The 18,084-nt window shown below is 39.9% G+C and overlaps 1 protein-coding gene across 4 annotated transcripts in view; it reads left to right on the top strand.

Annotated features, from left to right (window-relative positions):
- Positions 1 to 18,084, top strand: part of ZFP82 (ZFP82 zinc finger protein) — an 86,132-nt gene that overhangs the window by 53,894 nt on the left and 14,154 nt on the right. For 2 of the 4 annotated variants that reach the window (XM_060288811.2, XM_060288812.2), the window contains one exon: positions 16,839 to 16,924. In XM_060288811.2, the coding sequence (XP_060144794.1) occupies positions 16,916 to 16,924 (9 nt within the window). In that variant the 5' untranslated portion in view covers positions 16,839 to 16,915. Of the gene's footprint in view, positions 1 to 7,008; positions 7,127 to 16,838; positions 16,925 to 18,084 lie in introns of those variants that run through there. The other 2 variants (XM_030874543.2, XM_070044194.1) reach the window with 2 other exon arrangements.

Below are 18,084 nucleotides of genomic sequence, written 5' to 3'. Positions count from 1 at the left end.
GGAAGTAGTGAATGGGAAGTGACTATGTAATGGGTATATGGGATTTTTTTGTTTGGGGGTGGGGTGGGGGTGATGATGAAATGTCCTGGAGCTAGATGTTGGTGATGGAAGCACAACATTGTGAATGCCACTTAATGGTACATTTTAAAAATAGTTAAAACGGGGATTTCCCTGGCGGTCCAGTGGTTAGGATGTGGCTCTTTCACTGTTGAGGCCCGGAGTTCAGTTCATGGTCAGGGAGCTAAGATCCCACAAGCTGTGCAGTGCAGCCAAAATAAAATATAATAATAAAATAAAAAAGGGACTTTCCTGGTGACACAGTGGTTAAGAATCCACCTGCCAATGGAGGGGACACGGGTATGATCTCTGGTCTGGGAAGATCCCACATGCCGCGGAGCAACTAAGCCCATGTGCTGCAACTACTGAGCCTGCATGCTGCAACTACTGAAGCCCAAGTGCCTAGAGCCAGTGCTCCGCAATGCATAGGAGGGACACTGGAATTTTGGTCATACATTTGTCTACAAGATAAAAGATGCAGTTTGCTTTTCTAAGTACTAAAATCTAAAGGAAGCAGAGTGGTAACAATTATTTGTACTTGAACACAATGAATGGCCACTTGTCATCCCTCTCCAGCAAATCTCCAAGGATTCTCAAATAGCTATAGATGAACAATATGCTATGTTAGCTCAGAAACCAATTGCTGAAATCTCCCACCATGACCACCAACCTGAAATCCACAGTCTCAAACCAAAGAGCTTTCTCTCTCTCTCTCTCTGTTGTATCTCACTGCCTTGGCCTAAACAGCGTATGTACAACTTTACTCTGCACTCATATTCCTACGTAGTTTGAGATTATGTTTTTGTTTATGAATCACTTGGCCTGAAATGGTATTTAGGCTGAGAAAACTGTTGTATCAGAGGAAAAATAATGTCCAAATTGCAGCAGAGGCATCAAGTCAAATCACTTTAATTTTTCTTTATATTGGTATATCTCCATTAGAGGAGAAATACAGACAAGAAAGCAGGTGGTTTCCTGAACAGAGAAATGGGAAAAATCTCTAATAAGGTAAGTTGGACTCATCTTCTAGGCTCACAAGAGAACACAAGTGTATTTTCTACTTGCAAGAAGCCAAAAATTCTGCCTGTAGCCCAGGTTTATTCTAAAATGCTAGGAAGCTCATCTTCCCGATACCTTAATTATGCTTTGGTAACCTCCTCCTTGGTCCCTTTTCCAGCACATAGGCTAGAGAAAGAATGCACTGAAGGCATCATCTATTTGGAAAATGAACCTTTGCAGTCATTTTCTGTATGAAATGAATTTCAGGCCAGGATATAATTCAAAACCTAAAAAAACCAAGCAGAAGATGGAGTCACATTTTCTTTTCCAGGGACTATGAACAATGTCAAATATCTAACTTTTCCTTACATTAGAAAGAATGACACCACTTCCCTATCAAGGGAAAATGTATCAATATGTAGGTATAAAATAAAGAGCCACATCCAGTACAAAAAAATTATTTATCCATTAAATTGCGTATTTATTAAGGGTATGCAATAAATTAAATGTTCATTATGTTATTTTAAGTGTGTTATTCATAATATATAAGAAAATTTCAAGTGACATTTAAACACTGATTACATGAATAGATTTTATAATATACCAAATAGATTCATTACTCTTTTCTTTTATTGTGGATATCTAGGAAGTAAATTTTTCCCTGAGAACAAAATAAAGGTCATTCTCGTCTAGGTGATTTGCACAATCTAATTTAATCTGGAAATAATATATACTTATACATCATTCATCTCCAGACAAATCTATATATAGTATCTTTTGTCTAGATTAATTGTTTATATTGGGACCCCCAAAGTTAACTACTTCCCTGATCAGGTATTACTTCCAGTATTATAAACAATGCTGTGGTGAACAAGCATTCACACATATTTTTGTTCATTTGTCCCAATTTTCCTTAGGATAACTTCTTAAAAGTTGAATCACTGGCCTTTGAGACATGTTACTAAACAGTGCTCATGAGTATGGCTGTTTTCCACTTCTATGCCTACCTTGGTATTCTACATCTTTTAAAATTTTCTCTCCCTAATTAAAAAAAATTCATTTTAACTATTTCTTTTGAGATATTTCTTCTCACTAACTTGATTAAATTTGTGTGTTTATTAGCAGCATTTTTCTTTTATTAGTTGCCTATTCATATCCATTTTCCATTGCTATGTTCAACTGTTTGTTATTGCTTTCTTTCATTGCATTAAATAATATGTGAAAATTTGCAGTAAAGATACGAATACATTTGCAATTTCTCTCTCCTTTTTTTTTTGGCTGCGCATTGTGGCTTGAGGGATCTTAGTTCCCCAACCAGGGATCCACCTGCGCCCTCTGCACCCTCTGCACGAAAGTGCAGAGTCCTAACCACTGGACCACAATGGGAATTCCCTGCAATTTCTCATAGGCTTTGAAGTCACTAAGAGAATGCCTTGTCCTGCCAGTTCTGAGTAGCACTTCACACTCAGAAACATACCTGCTCATGGCAACAATGATGTTGGAGAGTAAGTGTGATATTGTGATTTATAATAAGAAACAAATAGTTGGTCTTTTTCCTGTTTCTGGCACCAGAGCTCCTAAAACCCTTGGAATATCCTGTGCTGAAAGTGATCAAGATGTCTCTTGGTATGTTAATGAGGTAACTTATGGACCACACCTAAGGCTGCAGGCTGGTTGCCAGAAGAACCAACCATGTGATTAGCGGGTCAGAACTTTCAGTCCCACACACCTGACCTCCAGGGAGGGGAGGAGGGCTGGAGGTTGGATCAATCACCAATGGCCAATGATTTAACCAATCATGCCTATGTAATGAAACTTCCATAAAAACCCAAAAGGATGGGGTTCAGAGAGCTTCTGATTTGGTGAAAACGTGGAGATTCAGGGATAGTGGTGCAAGAACACATGGAGATTCAGAGAGGGCATGGAAGCTATGTGCCCTTTCCCTATGCATCTCCTTCATCTGGCTGTTCCTGAGTTATATCGTTTTATAATAAACCAGTAATCCAGTAAGTAAAATGTTCCTGCGAGTTTTGTTAGCTGATCTAGCAAATTAATCAAACCCAAGGAGGGGGTTGTTCGAACCTCCAATCTATAACCCGTTGGTCAGAGGCACAGGTGATAACCTGGATGCCAGATGCCTGCAACTGGCATCTGAAGTTGGGGGTGGGGAGGTGTAGGACTTGGTCCTTAACCTCTGGGATCTGACACTATCTCCAGGTACACAGAATCAGAATTGAGTCCAATTGCAGGACACCCAGCTGGTGTCCGAGAATTGCTTGGCGGTGTGGGGAACACACACACACGCGCGTGCGCACACATACACACAGACACACACACACACACACTGAAATTGGATGCAGAACTCTTTAGTAAGCAAATATGTGGTTTAGTCTAGGCAATCTACACCTAAGGAGTGAGCAGTGCAACAGTGCCCTCCCTCCCTGGAGAGTGACCAGTAGAAATACATTTGAGGATGCACACAAACTACCAGCACATCTTCTGTAATTAGAACTCATTCACCCAGCTATTGCCCAGCTTTGGAAAGGCTATTCTCTGGGCATCTTGTTTCTACCAATGCAAGTGGCACTATGAGTGTCAAGACTCTGTAAAGAAGCAGAAGTGCTGGTCAGCAGCAGGCAAGGCAAACATTAAGCATTGGGAAAAATCAGATAGAGACTGACTTCAAAGAAAACTCAGTATTGCCTGATAAATTGTGCTATAATATTATCCTACCAATGGCTAGCCTTCATGCCATGAAGATGTATCCATTTTAACAATGTCACTATCTTACCTAACTGCAGATAATAGGTGACATGAGAGAAGACAATAGAAATGAATGTGAACTTAAAGGAAAACATCATTCTATACAAAAATCTTCATCAAATCCAAATATTGTAAATGTACTTGAAGCAGAGTTCACAGCCATGTAAAACAAACTTATTAGCTGGCATTCTTCTTTTTCTCTTGTTTATGGATTTTAATTTATTTAATGGGTTATAATTAATTACGGAATTTTTTGATGGCACAGGAAAAGAATTATTTCAAGTAGTTTTTAAACACTCTATAATTAAGAAGGATATACTCTAAAACAGGAGACAGCAAGCTTTTTCTGTAAAAGGCCAGATAGTAAATGCAGTCTATTCTTATTATTTGCAGATTCCATATTTGCAAACTAACCTACTTGCTAAAATTCATTTGTAACCCCAGAGTCAATACTCCCAGAACCTTTTTGGTCATTCGTTGGCATGTGAAAATTGATGACCAATGAGTCTCCCGACACACATGTTCTCAGCTGAAGTCAAATAGGGGACCCTCTGCCTTCTTGTTTCGGTTCTTTTTTCTAATTAATTTATTTTATTTTATTTATTTTATTTTTGGCTGCGTTGGGGCTTCGTTGCTGAGCACGGGCTTTTCTCTGGTTGCGGCGAATGGGGGCTACTCTTCATTGCGGTGTGCGGGCTTTTCATTGCGGTGGCTTCTCTTTTTGTGGAGCATGGGCTCTAGGCACGCGGGCTTCAGTAGTTGTGGCACACAGGCTCAGTAGTTGTGGCTTGTGGGGTCTAGAGCGCAGACTCAGTAGTTGCGGCGCATGGGCTTAGTTGCTCCACGGCATGTGGGATCTTCCCAGACCAGGGCTGGAACCTGTGTCCCCTGCATTGGCAGGTGGATTCTTAACCACTGTGCCACCAGGGAAGCCCTTGTTTCTGTTCTTATACCATAAACAAGTATCCTTTTCTCAGTGTGCTTAGTATTACTTTATTCCTCTCATTTTTGTGCTTTTAAAAAAATTATTTATTTATTATTATTATTATTGGCTGTGCTGGGTCTTAGTTGTGGTATGTGGGATCTTTAGTTGTGGCATGCATGCAGGATCTAGTTCCCTGACCAGGGATTGAACCCTGGCCCCCTGCATTGGGAGCACAGAGTCTTACCCCCTGGACTACCAGGGAAGTCCCTCATCTTTGTGCTTTTTGTTGGTGATTTTGCTGTTTAAAATGGTCCCCAAGTTTACGCTGAAGTGCTGTCTAGTGTTCCTGAGGGCAAGAAGGATTACAGAGATGTGCCTTACAGAGACAATACATGTGTTAGATAAACTTCATTCAGGAATGAGTTATGCTGTTGTTGGCCTTGAGTTCAGTGTCAATAAATCAATAACATATAAAAAGTGTCTTTAAATAGAAACACATAAAACAATGTTATGTATTGACTGGTTGAGGAAAATGTTGTGACCAGATGTTTATAGGAAACTAACTTTGTTTCTCTGCTAGGAGCAACAGTTCACTAATTCAGTGTTTGCAACAACTTTATAGAATATAACTACCATGAATAATGAGAATCCACAGGTCATTCAGTCTACACTAACTTCTCAATTCTGCCCTTGTAGTTCAAATGTAGCCATAGACAATACATAAAGGAGGATGGCTATGTCCCAATAAAACTTTGTGTAGGACACAAATTGAAATATATAATTTTCACACCTCATGAAATATTCTTGATTATTATCGTTGATTTTTTAAACCATTAAAAAAACACAGACACCATAGACACTCACTAGCTATACAACAGGTGGCAGGCCAGATTTGGCCTGCAGGCTATAGCTTGCCAACCCCTGCTTTAAAAGAACTACAGTCTAAAATTATATTTACTGGCTCGATTGTTAGTAATAATATTGGTATTACAATTTTGAACTATTTTATAGCAATTCTAGGCTAAGGGAAATAAATAAATATGTTAATATTACTAGGAGCTAGGATTTCTGTTAGAGAAAAGAAGCAGAAATATAAAATAAAAAGTAAGAATAAAACTCTGTAATATTAAATTTGAATTAGTAATGTCAGTATGGACTCATGCTTTGAGTCTTTCTTGCCCTCCTTGAACATAGGGAAAATAGTGTCTAATCCAGGACTCAAGATATCTGACTTCCTAATCCTGGACTGTCTGCTCTAGTCATACTGCTTCTCTTTTGTGTAAAGATGTTTTTGCATAGACTAGGGCTTCTTAAATCTTCCTAACAAAACCCCCTTTCCCATGAGAGGGAAAGCCCACTCATGGGAATTTGGGGCAGAAGCAAATCAACTACTCTATGCAGAAATTTCCTTTGAAATCTTATTTTTCAAGTAATGCTTATTTGCATTTTTCTCCATAAGAAACCTGTGATTAAATGTGAAATAATTTCCCAGAAAAATCCGTTTTTTCACTCAATCCTTCAGTAAAGTTGATGCTCCTTGAAGATGCAATATTCCTTTCCCTCTTCAGAGCTGAGGAGAATGAGGCTCCTGGTCACATCCAATCATCCAGATAGCCACCTCCTCAGTCCTGCAGGAACATACCAGAAGCACACACACTCGCCACACAATCAGGCAGGTCGTTTCTAAGACACACACTGAGTGACTCACATCCAGGGTCTGCAGAGAAGGCCCAAGGAAAACAAATCTATCAAAACCGAGCCACATAAATGCTCAATTACAGACACGTTCACAGAAACGCAACCTCATGCACTCACAGTCAGCTCCACTATCTCACAGGCCCTCACAACATTCTCAGTCCGACACAGCCCGACACAATTCCAGTCATAAAATCTTCATAAACCGCATTCCAATCCCAGCAGTCGCACCATCTCAAACACAACCAGCCACATTCAATGAAAAAAATCGCATCCGGAACCACTCCAAAGACAGATACACAAGCGCTGTCCTTGGTCATGGACCTCTCCGGTTGGCCCCGCGGAGAGTCCTATTTTCGCATACACATCCCTCTTTAATGCGCCTGTAGTCCGTCCCCGCCCCGCTCCGGCCCAGCCGCGACTTCCTCAGGACAAAGAGCCGAGAACCCCGCCCCACTGCGGAGCGACTGGATCTCGGGCTCACTCGACACATCCCACGCAAAGCAGCTCACTCACTGACGCTCCGCCCCCTGGGGCTCGGCCGCACCTGCGCACTCAGTGCGTGCAGTCTGCGCTCCCAACAAGCCCCGCGCGCGGCCCGTTAGGCTCCGGGGGCTGTGGACTTACTTGAGGTGTCGCGCGCTCTCTTCCACTGGGCATCACCGTGAGACGGGTTCGGTGCCCCAGGTGAGCAGTCCTGGCTCGGAGCATTTGTTCTGGCCATCGGTAGGAAAGGCGTTGCGGCCCGGGGATGAGGGAGAGGGAAGGGAAGAGCTGCAGCACCTCAGAGTGTTGGGAGCCCAGCATCTCAGCCCCGAGTGGGCGTGAGAACCACGGAGGTGTAACGGTGTGGTGTGTCTGTGGGCGTGACTGCACCGGGGTATGGCATCGGGACTATGTGCGGTTGTGAGGCCGGAACTAGTGGGTGATGGCGTTTGTGTGACTGAATGGGGTGCAGAGCCTCTTGTGTGACCGTCGGTTGCCGTGGACTGGGTGACTCCGACCCTAGCATCACGGCTGAATCTTCTGCCAGCCGCAGAGAAAGGGCCCCCAGTCAGGTAACTGACAGCCAGAGAAAAGACTCCCAGCAAAAAGACTCAGACCCGTCTTGGGATAAGAATGTTAGAACTGAAGGTGCCCCGCAGGCTGGCTCCTGGGAGTATTCCCAGCGCACTACATTCTCCGGCGGGCGCGCGCGGACACACGCACGGTTGCTCACACAGCTCCGCACTTTCCACCTGCAGGTTTCGGAGCCACGGAATTCCCTCTCCGCACAACCGTGACCCTGGCTTTTCTCTATTACTGGGAAGAGTCAGTACCCTTCCTCTTCCTTACTCTGGGCGTGCGTGGGTGGTGGGGACAGATGCGGTCGTGGCGTGCCCTAATTTAGCCGGGGTGGGCAGGGCTCCAAGAAAGGCCTATATTGTCTTAAGATTCCCTTCTTCCTCAGTCTTGTCAAACTAAGAAAAGGGCTCTGATGAGGAGGAGAAATGAATTGCTATTGCCCACTTAAAAGTCAAAGTCAAGACGAGTGGGTATTTCCACTTGTTCTGTGAAATGCATTTTTATTTTTTAGAACCTGTAAACATTTGCTTCCTTCTGCTTAGTATGACCTGTCCATTAATTTGATATGTAGCTCCCCTCCCTAGTGCCTATATGCATATATCCATGTGGCAGATACTTCCCCTTACTTCTGAGAGCTTTCTTTTTTTTAACTATGTGTAAAGGTCTTATAACAGTGCCTGATACTTCATAAGTACTTAATAAACATTAGCTATTTGTTGTTAAGTGGTGATTTGGAGCAATTCCCCATCGGCCTCCAATAGATCAGGAAAAATGGAAATACCATGCTAATTGTGTTGAACATTTCCTAGTTTAAAAAATTGAGGTGCTCCAGGGAACTCTACTCAATGCTCTGCAGTGACCTAAATGTGGAGGAAATCCAAAAAAGAGGGGCTATATGTATAGGTATAGCTGATTCACTTTGCTGTACAGTAGAAACTAACACAACATTGTAAAGCAACTATACTCCAATAAAAATTTTAAAAAAAATGATGTACTCAAATGGTTTGAATAGGAATTCTTAACTAGTGGTAATTTAAATCCATTTGGGGCTTTCACTTTACCAGAAACCCCTTGAGATTGTATATGAAATTATAATAGTTGATAATATGCCATTTTTCTGGGAAGGAAGTCCATAATTTAATGAGATTATCAAACATGACCCAAAAAGATTCAGATCCATTGGCCTAGAATCAAAGGCTAATGTCTGAGAATGTTCTTTGAAATAAGAACTATATAAAATTAGTATCTATGGGAATTCCCTGGGGGTCCAGTGGTTAAGACTCCACGCTTTCACTGCCGTGGGCCACTGGGTTCAATCCCAGGTCAGGGAACTAAGATTCTGTAAGCTGCGTGGTGCAGCCAAAAATAAATAAAATAAGGTAAGATAAGATCAATTAAAATGTGTCTAATTATAGGAAATTATTAAATAAATCACATTCCATCCATGTGATGCAATTTTATGCCATTGGTATTGACTCATGAGAAGGAAAAGAAGTAAAATGATCAATTTTAAGCAATAGTTACAGTTTTGAACAAGATGACTTAAGACATTTTTAGTTACGTATGAATTCCTTTTAATAAACTAGGGATTTGTGTGACATTTTGCAATGATATATCTAATATGAAAATTTAATAGTTATTCAGTGGAGAAAGGAGGAGGTAAAGCATCCGTTGTATACCAAATACTGTTCTGTCTGCTTTGGTATACTCTTTCTAAATTTGGGAATGCTGTTTACCTTTATTGTGTTCAGTTACAGGAGAAGGATTGTGAAGATAGCTTATCGTTTTGATGAACAGTAAAAGAACAGTTATTTATTTCTGCCATGCTAATGTGTGTGTGTGTGTGTGTGTGTGTGTGTGTGTGTGTGTGTGTGTAGAACCCTCTCATGTCACAGGCCTATGACTCACATTTCTCTTAACAACTGGAAGGTACTCCCTCTCCCAACTCTACTTTATTTTTATGGAAATAGTAATTTAATTTTTGTTTCTGATGATAGAATTCATGCAGGTTTATTGTAAAAAGAAAAAAAAATGCAGGAACCTAAGGAAGTTTTAAGAAGAAAATTATAAATGCCCTTAGTCCCATCATCCAGAGTTAATGAATATTACAATTCTGATGTTTGTTTTTCCAAATTTTTTTTGTGCACTTGTGTATATATGTTTGGTTTGCAAAATAGAATCATAAAAATTGGTTATTTAAAAAGATAAAGACTCTCCAACACTATGAAAAAGCAATCCAGTGCAGTTATAAGATTTATTATATTGTTATGCCTGTGCAGGGTAAAGGGGAGTGCAATGGTTCCCCACTAATTTGAAAAACTTTTCAAGAATTTACACTTTTTAGTTATGGAGGCATTGATTTTTGTTAATTACTTTCTTAAGCCTAGTTCTAAAATTTATTGATGCTGTTAAGAAAGGCCAGTTGTGAAAATCTCAAAAAATTTACTGTTAAGAAAAAAAAGAAAGGGCATGCTAGTATTAAAATTATTAGAGGGCTTCCCTGGTGGCTCAGTAGTTGAGAATCCACCTGCCAGTGCAAGGGACACGAGTTTGAACCCTGCTCCTGGAGGATCCCACATGCCGTGGAGCAACTAGGCCCGTGCGCCACAGCTGCTGAGCCTGCGCTCTAGAGCCCGCGAGCCACAACTACCAAGCCCATGAGCCACAGCTACTGAGGCTGCGTGCCACAACTACTGAAGCCCGCGCACCTGGAGCCCATGCTCTGCAACATGAGAAGCCACCGCAATGAGAAGCCCACACACCGCAACGAAGAGTAGTCCCCGCTCACCGCAGCTAGAGAAAACCTGCACGTAGCAACGAAGACCCAATGCGGCCAAAAAATAAATGTTCCTTAAAAAAAAATTATTCGAGATGATTTATCAAAAATTAAAAATTTTTAATTAAAAATTGTTAAAGATAATTTTCTTTAATAAATAGAATGGACATGTCATGTTTTTCATTTTATTCAGTGCTTATAATAAGCTGCTTTAAGTTCTTTATATGTATTATGTTAACGGTTCACAACAACCCTATAAGATAGATACTGTATTTTTTTGATGTGGTCCATTTTTAAAGTCTTTATTGAATTTGTTACAGTATTGCTTCTGTTTTTATGTTTTCATTTTTTGGCTTCCAGGCATGTGGGATCTTAGCTCCCCGACCAGGGATCGAACCTGTACCCCCTGCATTGGGAGACGAAGTCTTAATGACTGGACCACCAGGGAAGTCCCCTAGATACTGTTATTATTCTCCAGTTTTTCTATGAGGGAACAGAGGCACTGAAAATTAGTAACGTGTCCAAAGCCTCCTAGTTGATAACTGTCAGAGCTTAGATTCACATACTGGATCCTGACAACAAAGCCTGTGTTTTTCATATGTGAGAGTCAATCACCTCCCAACATTGTGCATATTCTTTTTAGTCTTCCTAGTGTACTTGGTAGTTTATCATGGATATCTTTCTTCATTAATTAATATGAACCAGTATCATCATTATTAATAATTGTATAATATGCCATCATAGAGTGGAACATAATTTATTTAGCTTGTTGACTATTGTTAGGTATTCTTTTGGTTATAAATTATTCTTTGAAGAACTTCCTTGCATATACTTCTTTGTGTATACTTTTACAAATATTCCCTAAGGATAAATTCCTAGAATTGGAATTTCTAGGTTAAATTATCAGACATTTAAAAAGAACTCATATCATGCCAGATCCTGTGCTAGTGCTTGGGGAAAATACAGTAACTAAAATCCTTAAGTTGCTTTTTATCTATCAAGTTAGATAAACCTCTACAGGAATAAGACTAAAATAAAGTCAGTGAAGAAGTCTGATGGCATGGCTTGGGAGTTCCTGGAAAGGAGACATCATCTGATTATAGCAAGCACTATCAGGTTGTGACCAAACAGTACCAAACCCATCAGATTTCTGTGGAGGTCATTGGATTTTATGTAATGAGCTTTGTCTCACAGTTTATTTTTCCTCATGATGTTGATGCAGGGCGAGACCAACAGAAGAAAGACAATTCATTAGCTCTTTGGAGGGCATCGTGACTAAAATGACTAATTCAGAACCAAGATAAATTCATCAGTCAAAAAGTTATGAGAGGGGCTTCCCTGGTGGCGCAGTGGTTGAGGGTCCGCCTGCCGATGCAGGGGACACGGGTTCGTGCCCTGGTCCGGGAGGATCCCACATGCCGCGGAGCGGCTGGGCCCGTGAGCCATGGCCGCTGAGCCTGCGCGTCGGGAGCCTGTGCTCCGCAACGGGAGAGGCCGCAGCAGTGAGAGGCCCGCGTACCGCAAAAAAAAACAAAAACAAAAACAAAAACAAAAACAAGTTATGAGAGGCAGCAGAAACTTAGAAATCGTAGAGTTGGTTCAGATATTGGGAACTGAAATAAATTAAAAAATAGCAGCTTTTTTCCTCCAGGTTCAAGGGATGACTGCTTTAAAAAATCTCTTTCACCTACTTGAAGAAGAAGTTCCTGTTTATAAAATTTTAAAATATATATATATTTCAAGGGTATATATGGCCATATAAAATTATGAAGTACATGTAAGCAAAAAGAAGAAAATTATGAAGTACATGTAAGCAAAAAAGAAAATTATGAAGTACATGTAAGCAAAAAGAAGAAAATTAGTACATGTAAGCAAAAAGAAGAAAAAATGTAGAAATAGCAATCTTTGCAGATTTTTTTCTGTCTGTTGATGCCTGTTAGTACCTCTTTATGCCAATATATATGTATACTTTACAAATATAATAACCATTTCATTTTATTTTTCTAAAGGCTGCATATCTTGAATATTTTGTATGTCTGTGTACTTTCTAAAGCTTAAACTTATATAATATTTTCCATCAACTATGCCTCAATCGAAAAAAATTTTTAATAATGAAGGTTAGCATTTAGTGATTACTTTGCACATACATGAATATATAGATACATATAGGTGTTTTTACCTGCCATGACAGGATCACAGTACTCACAACTGTTGTTACCTGCATTCTTCACTCAGCAACATGTAGTAAACATATTTCCATCTTTCCTATTAAAGATCTACATCATAATTTTAATTTTTTAATTTTTATTTATTAAAATTTTTTTTAAATTTTATTTATTTTATATTGCCTGCATTGGGTCTTCGTTGCTGCGTGTGGGCTTTTCTCTGGTTGTGGCGAGTGGGGGCTACTCTTCATTGTGGTGTGCAGGCTTCTCATTGCGGGGGCTTTTCTTGTTGTGTGGCTCACAGGCTCTAGGCATGCAGGCTCAGTAGTTGTGGCGCACGGGCTTAGTTGCTCTGGGGCATGTGGGATCTTCCCGGACCAGGGCTTGAACCCGTGTCCCCTGCATTGGCAGGTGGATTCTTAACCACTGCGCCACCAGGGAAGCCCTACATCATAATTTTTAAATGGAAAGTTTTTTCACTCTATGGATGCTTTATAATTTATTAAATGTATTTCTACTGAAGGATGCTTCAGTTCTGGAAAGCTTTTTTCCCCTAGGAATAATGTCTGTCAGCACACTTTTACATTTTTGTCCATATATACAATTATTTAATATTTTCTTTAATCCCATAAGCTAGAATTTCTGCATCAAAGGGTTTTCATGGTTTAAATGCTGCTTGTACCTACTTTAAATTTTGTGCAGTCTACAGGTTAGAATGTTTATATCCTTACAAGCTTGCTAATATGGGCATCAGTACTCTTAAAATGAGGTTTAATATCTTTAGGTAATTTGATGTGTTATTTCTATGTTTTAGTGAGTCATACCTCCTCATGTTTCTCTCACTGGGACAAGAGATTCTGGGTTTCAGGGGCAAGAGCTAGAGGTGAAAGAGAGCTGACTTTGTGGTTAGAAAAATAAGGATTCCAAATGCAGCTTTGCTACTTATTAACTGAATTTCTGCAAGTGATTTCACTTCTTTTAGTGTGAATTTTCTGATCCATTGCATAGATAGGATAATTATGATACTACATAGCAATCCTGCAGATACAATTAACATATAAAATACCTATCATATAGAAGTCCTTTTTTTCTCTTCTTTTTTTAAATTGATGTATAATTGACATAGAACACTGTTTTAGTTTCAGGTGTACAACATAATGATTTGATATTTGCATATATTGCAAAATGATCACAGTAAGTCTAGTTAACATCTGTAGACATACATAGTTACAATTTTCTTTTTCTTGTGATAAGAACTACTCTCTTAGAAACTTTCAAATATGCAATACTATATTATATATATATATATATAAACTATATCACCATGCTATACATTACAACCCATGACATTAATTTTAAAACTAGAAGTTTGTCCCTTTGCCTCCCCACTTCAACCGTATCACCCTCTCCACCCCTCCCATCCCCCCACCTCTGGAAGCTACTAATCTGTTCTTTGTATCTGTGAGCTTGGTTAGAGTTTGTTTGTTTGTGTTTTTTTAATTTTACATGTAAGCAAGATTATACAGTATTTGTTTTTCTGTGTCTGACTTATTCCGCTTAGCATGATGCACTCAAGGTCCGTCTGTGTTGCTGAAAATGGCAAAATTTTATTCTTTTTTTTTTTCTTACCATAAATTTTACTGAAAAAGAAGAAAAAACTTAACGGCCCAAAGTAGAAGGGACTTTCCCCTTCTTGAAAAAGTTGCAATCTTGAAACCGCTTACTATTCTTCCGCCTTTAAAAATAAGCCCGCCCGTCTCGCCCCAAGGTCGCTCAGTGACCTCTGCAGAGACGGGTCAAGGAGCACGGCCGGTGACCCAAACTGCTGACCAGGGGACGGGCGGAGCTGGAACATGGGGGTGAGGCCTGAGGCTGGTGTTGATCCAGCGCGAGGGATAATCCCCTGGAGTCGAGGTGGGCTCCAGCCAGTGCCACTTGTGCCGCCCGGGTAGATGCTGGGGACAGAAGTATCCCTGGTGGATGCCTTCAACTCTGAAAACGGCCAGGGTATTTTGTCAAATTTCCCTTTATTCCCTTATTTCTTGAATAAATAAAATCAAGGTGGGGGGCAGAAGCGGCAATGCGCACGCCTCGCCCCCGCCCCTTCCGCCCGGCGGGAGACACGTCCCTGGCCGACCTTCCTTCGCAGGGGGTCCAAATCCATCCGGCCGGTGGGCCAGGGCGTGCGCCCCGGGAAGTCAGCCACCAACCCCAACCACGCCAAAATTTTATTATTTTTATGGCTGAATAATATTCCTGTGTGTCTGTGTTTCACATTTTCTTTATCCATTAATCCATCGATGGACATTTAGGTTGTTTCCATAATTTGGCTGTTGTAAATAATGTTGCAGTGAACATGGGGATGCATAAATCTTTTCAAATTAGTGTTTTCATTTTCTTCAGAAAATACCTAGTAGTGCAATTGCTGGATCATATGGTAGGTCTATTTTTAATTTTTTGAGAAACCTCCACACTGTTTTCCATAATGGCTGTACCAATTTACATTCCTGCCAACAGTGCACAAAGGTTCCCTTTTCTCCACATTCTTGCCAACATTTGTTATTTCTTGTCTTTTTGATAATAGCCATTCTAACAGGTGTATGATGATATCTCATTGTGGTTTTGGTTTGCATTTCCCTGACAATTGTGATGTTGAGCATCTTTTCATGTACCTGTTGGCCATCTGTTATGACTTCTTTGGAAAAATGTCTATTTAGATCTGCCCATTTTTTAATCAAGATTTTTTTTTTTTGCTATTGTATGGGTTCTTTATATATTTTGGAATTGATCCCTTATCAGATATATGATTTGCAAATATTTTCTCCTATTCAGTAGGTTGCCTTTTCATTTTGTTGATGATTCCTTTGCTGTGCAGAAGATTTTTAGTTTGATGTAGTCCCACTTGTTTATTTTTGCTTTTGTTGCCTTTACTTTTAGTGTCAAAAAATCATCACCAAGACCTATGTCTAGGCACTTACCTCCTGTGTTTTCTTCTAGGAGTTTTATGGTTTCAGGTCTTAAACATTCAAGTCTTTAATCCATTTTGAGTTCATTTTTGTGCATGGTATGAAATAGTGGTCCAGTTTCATTCTTTTGCATGTGGCTGTCTGGTTTTCCCAACACCATTTATTGAAGAGACTGTCCTTTTCCCACTGTATATTCTTGGCTCCTTTTTGTAAATTAATTGATCATGTACACATGGGTTTTATTTCTGGGCTCTCTATTCTGTTCCATTGACCTATATAGCTGTTTTTTTTTTGCGGGGGGGGACAATATCATATTGTTTTGATTACTGTAGCTTTGTAATATAGTTTGAAATCAGGAAGCATGATACCTCCAGATTTTTTCTTCTTTCTCAAGATTGCTTTGGCTATTTGGGGCCTTTTGTGGTTCCATACAACTTTTAGGGTTGTTTGTTCTAGTTCTGTGGAATATTCCAGTGGAATTTTGATAGAGATTGCATTTAATCTGTAGATTGCTCTGGGCAGTATGGACATTTTAACAATATTAATTCTTCTAATTTATGAACATTGAATATCTATTTGCGTCATCTTCAGTTTCTTTTATCAGTGTCTTATAGTTTTCAGTGTACAGGTCTATTTAACCTCCTTGGTTAAATATATTCCTAGTTATTTTATTCTTTTGATGCAATTATAAATGGGATTGTTTTCTTAATTTCTCTTTCTTATAGTTCATTATTAGTAGATATAAATGCACCTGATTTTTGTAAATTGATTTTGTATCCTGCAACTTTACTGAATTCTTTTATTCTAACAGTTTTCCTGTGGGGTCCTTAGGATTTTCTATATATAATATAGAGATAGTTTTACTTCTTCCTTTCCAGTTTGGATGCCTTTTATTTCATTTTCTTGTGAAAAGTCTTGATAAATAGATATATGTTATTGTCTAACTGCTGACAACATGAATTCACACCTCTTCAGCCTAGGTTGTAAGAAACAGAATGACAGATGAAGTCATCCAGGAAAGCAATGTGGATGATTCTGATTGAAAATAGTGATGAGCCCAGAGGATTCTGGAAGTTATTGTTCTGACTGCAGGCAGGCAGGGCTGCCAGTGCAGTAATTTCTCAGTGGTAACGGCTGCTAGCATTGGTCCTATGGATTTCTCTCTTTGTATCTGTTTAATTTAAGCAGGTTTGTGAGGTTTTGAAAGAGATTCTGGTTTAGATGATGTGGTCCCTTATCAGCCCTGAAATTTATAAGTAGGGATTAGATTTGTCCATACTTCCTCAAATTTCCGTGTGTGTGTGTGTGTGTGTGTGTGTGTGTGTGTGTGTGTGTGTGGTAGGTCCAGGGAGGGGAAAGAATATATTAAGCTGAGTCGTTTTGAGAGTTCTAAGGCCTATCTCATGGCCCCCTTTTTCTCCCCCTAGCTCTGGCCTCTGTGAACTGTGCTTCTCCAGGCAAGTAAACCCCAAGGAGGACTGACCAGTTCTTGAATTTCTAAACCATGGCCCATGTAAGTTGCTGTTTCTTTCACCTTCTGGAAGTTAAGTTCCTATAAACTTTTCTTTATCCTGAAACTTCTTACTTATCAGAGCCCCATCTAAGGACCCATTTCCTCCAAATCCAGTGAGAGATGAGGCCAAATAAATAGTACAATGCCTTCCTTGTGAGTCCTCTTTTTTCCAGTCATTGTTCATGTATTCATTGAACAAATCATTCAGCATCTGTTATATGTGCTCAGTCTTCTGCTAAAAGCTGCAGTGGAGCAGAAATGAAATCCCTTTAGGGAGACGTTTCACCATCTCTTTTGAGTAGTTGAGAGAGTATGGGCCCATTTGACTGCTCATGGGAAATCGCTAAATTTTTCCAAACTTGAGTTTTCCAAGTAGGTAAGATTTGCTGTTGGTTGACCTCAGCCTCAGTACATGGTTAGATCTCATGCTTTATGAGGCTTTTAGGACTAGGTAGGATTATGGTTGGGTCTTGCATGCAGGGAGCTCAAGTATCTGCTCTGGAAATCCCTAAGAGTTGTATACCATTTATATTGGAACGGGATGAGCTAGTCTAGAATGACATCTTTGTGATTCTGGATCACCAGTATCCAGAATCTACATCAGTATCCTCTAACTCAGGAATAATGAATGCATACAGTGAGGGATGGAAAATGATAGATAAGATCATGCAGATATCTATTGCATAGACTATTATACAACCAATTTTTTAAATTTCATAAAAGAATTTATCATAAATGGGGAAATGTTTATGATCTGATTCAATGGTGAACTTGGAAGAAAGTTTTAATTGTATTCAGATCCTTTTCCAACATAGAGATATCATAGGAAAACTTTTTTTTAAAAAATCTTGTTCTTTAAGGGGAAAGGGTGGAAGAACACATTTTTTGAGAATTTGTGAGGGAGACATACAACAGACAGAAGGCTTATACACAGTATTTCATTTAATTAGAAAACTGAGGGACTTCCCTGGTGGTCCAATGGGTAAGATTCCACGCTCCCAGTGCAAGGGGCCCGGGTTTGCGCCCTGGTCAGGGAACTAGGTCCCACGTGCATGCCGCAACTAAGAGTCCTCATGCTGCAACTAAGAAGTCTGCATACTGCAACTAAAGATCCTGCATGCCACAACTAAGACCTGGCACAGCATAAATACATACATACA

This window comes from Globicephala melas, chromosome 19 (assembly GCF_963455315.2).
Source record: "Globicephala melas chromosome 19, mGloMel1.2, whole genome shotgun sequence".
NCBI lineage: Eukaryota > Metazoa > Chordata > Mammalia > Artiodactyla > Delphinidae > Globicephala > Globicephala melas.
This window is presented reverse-complemented; position numbering and strand designations above follow the sequence as displayed.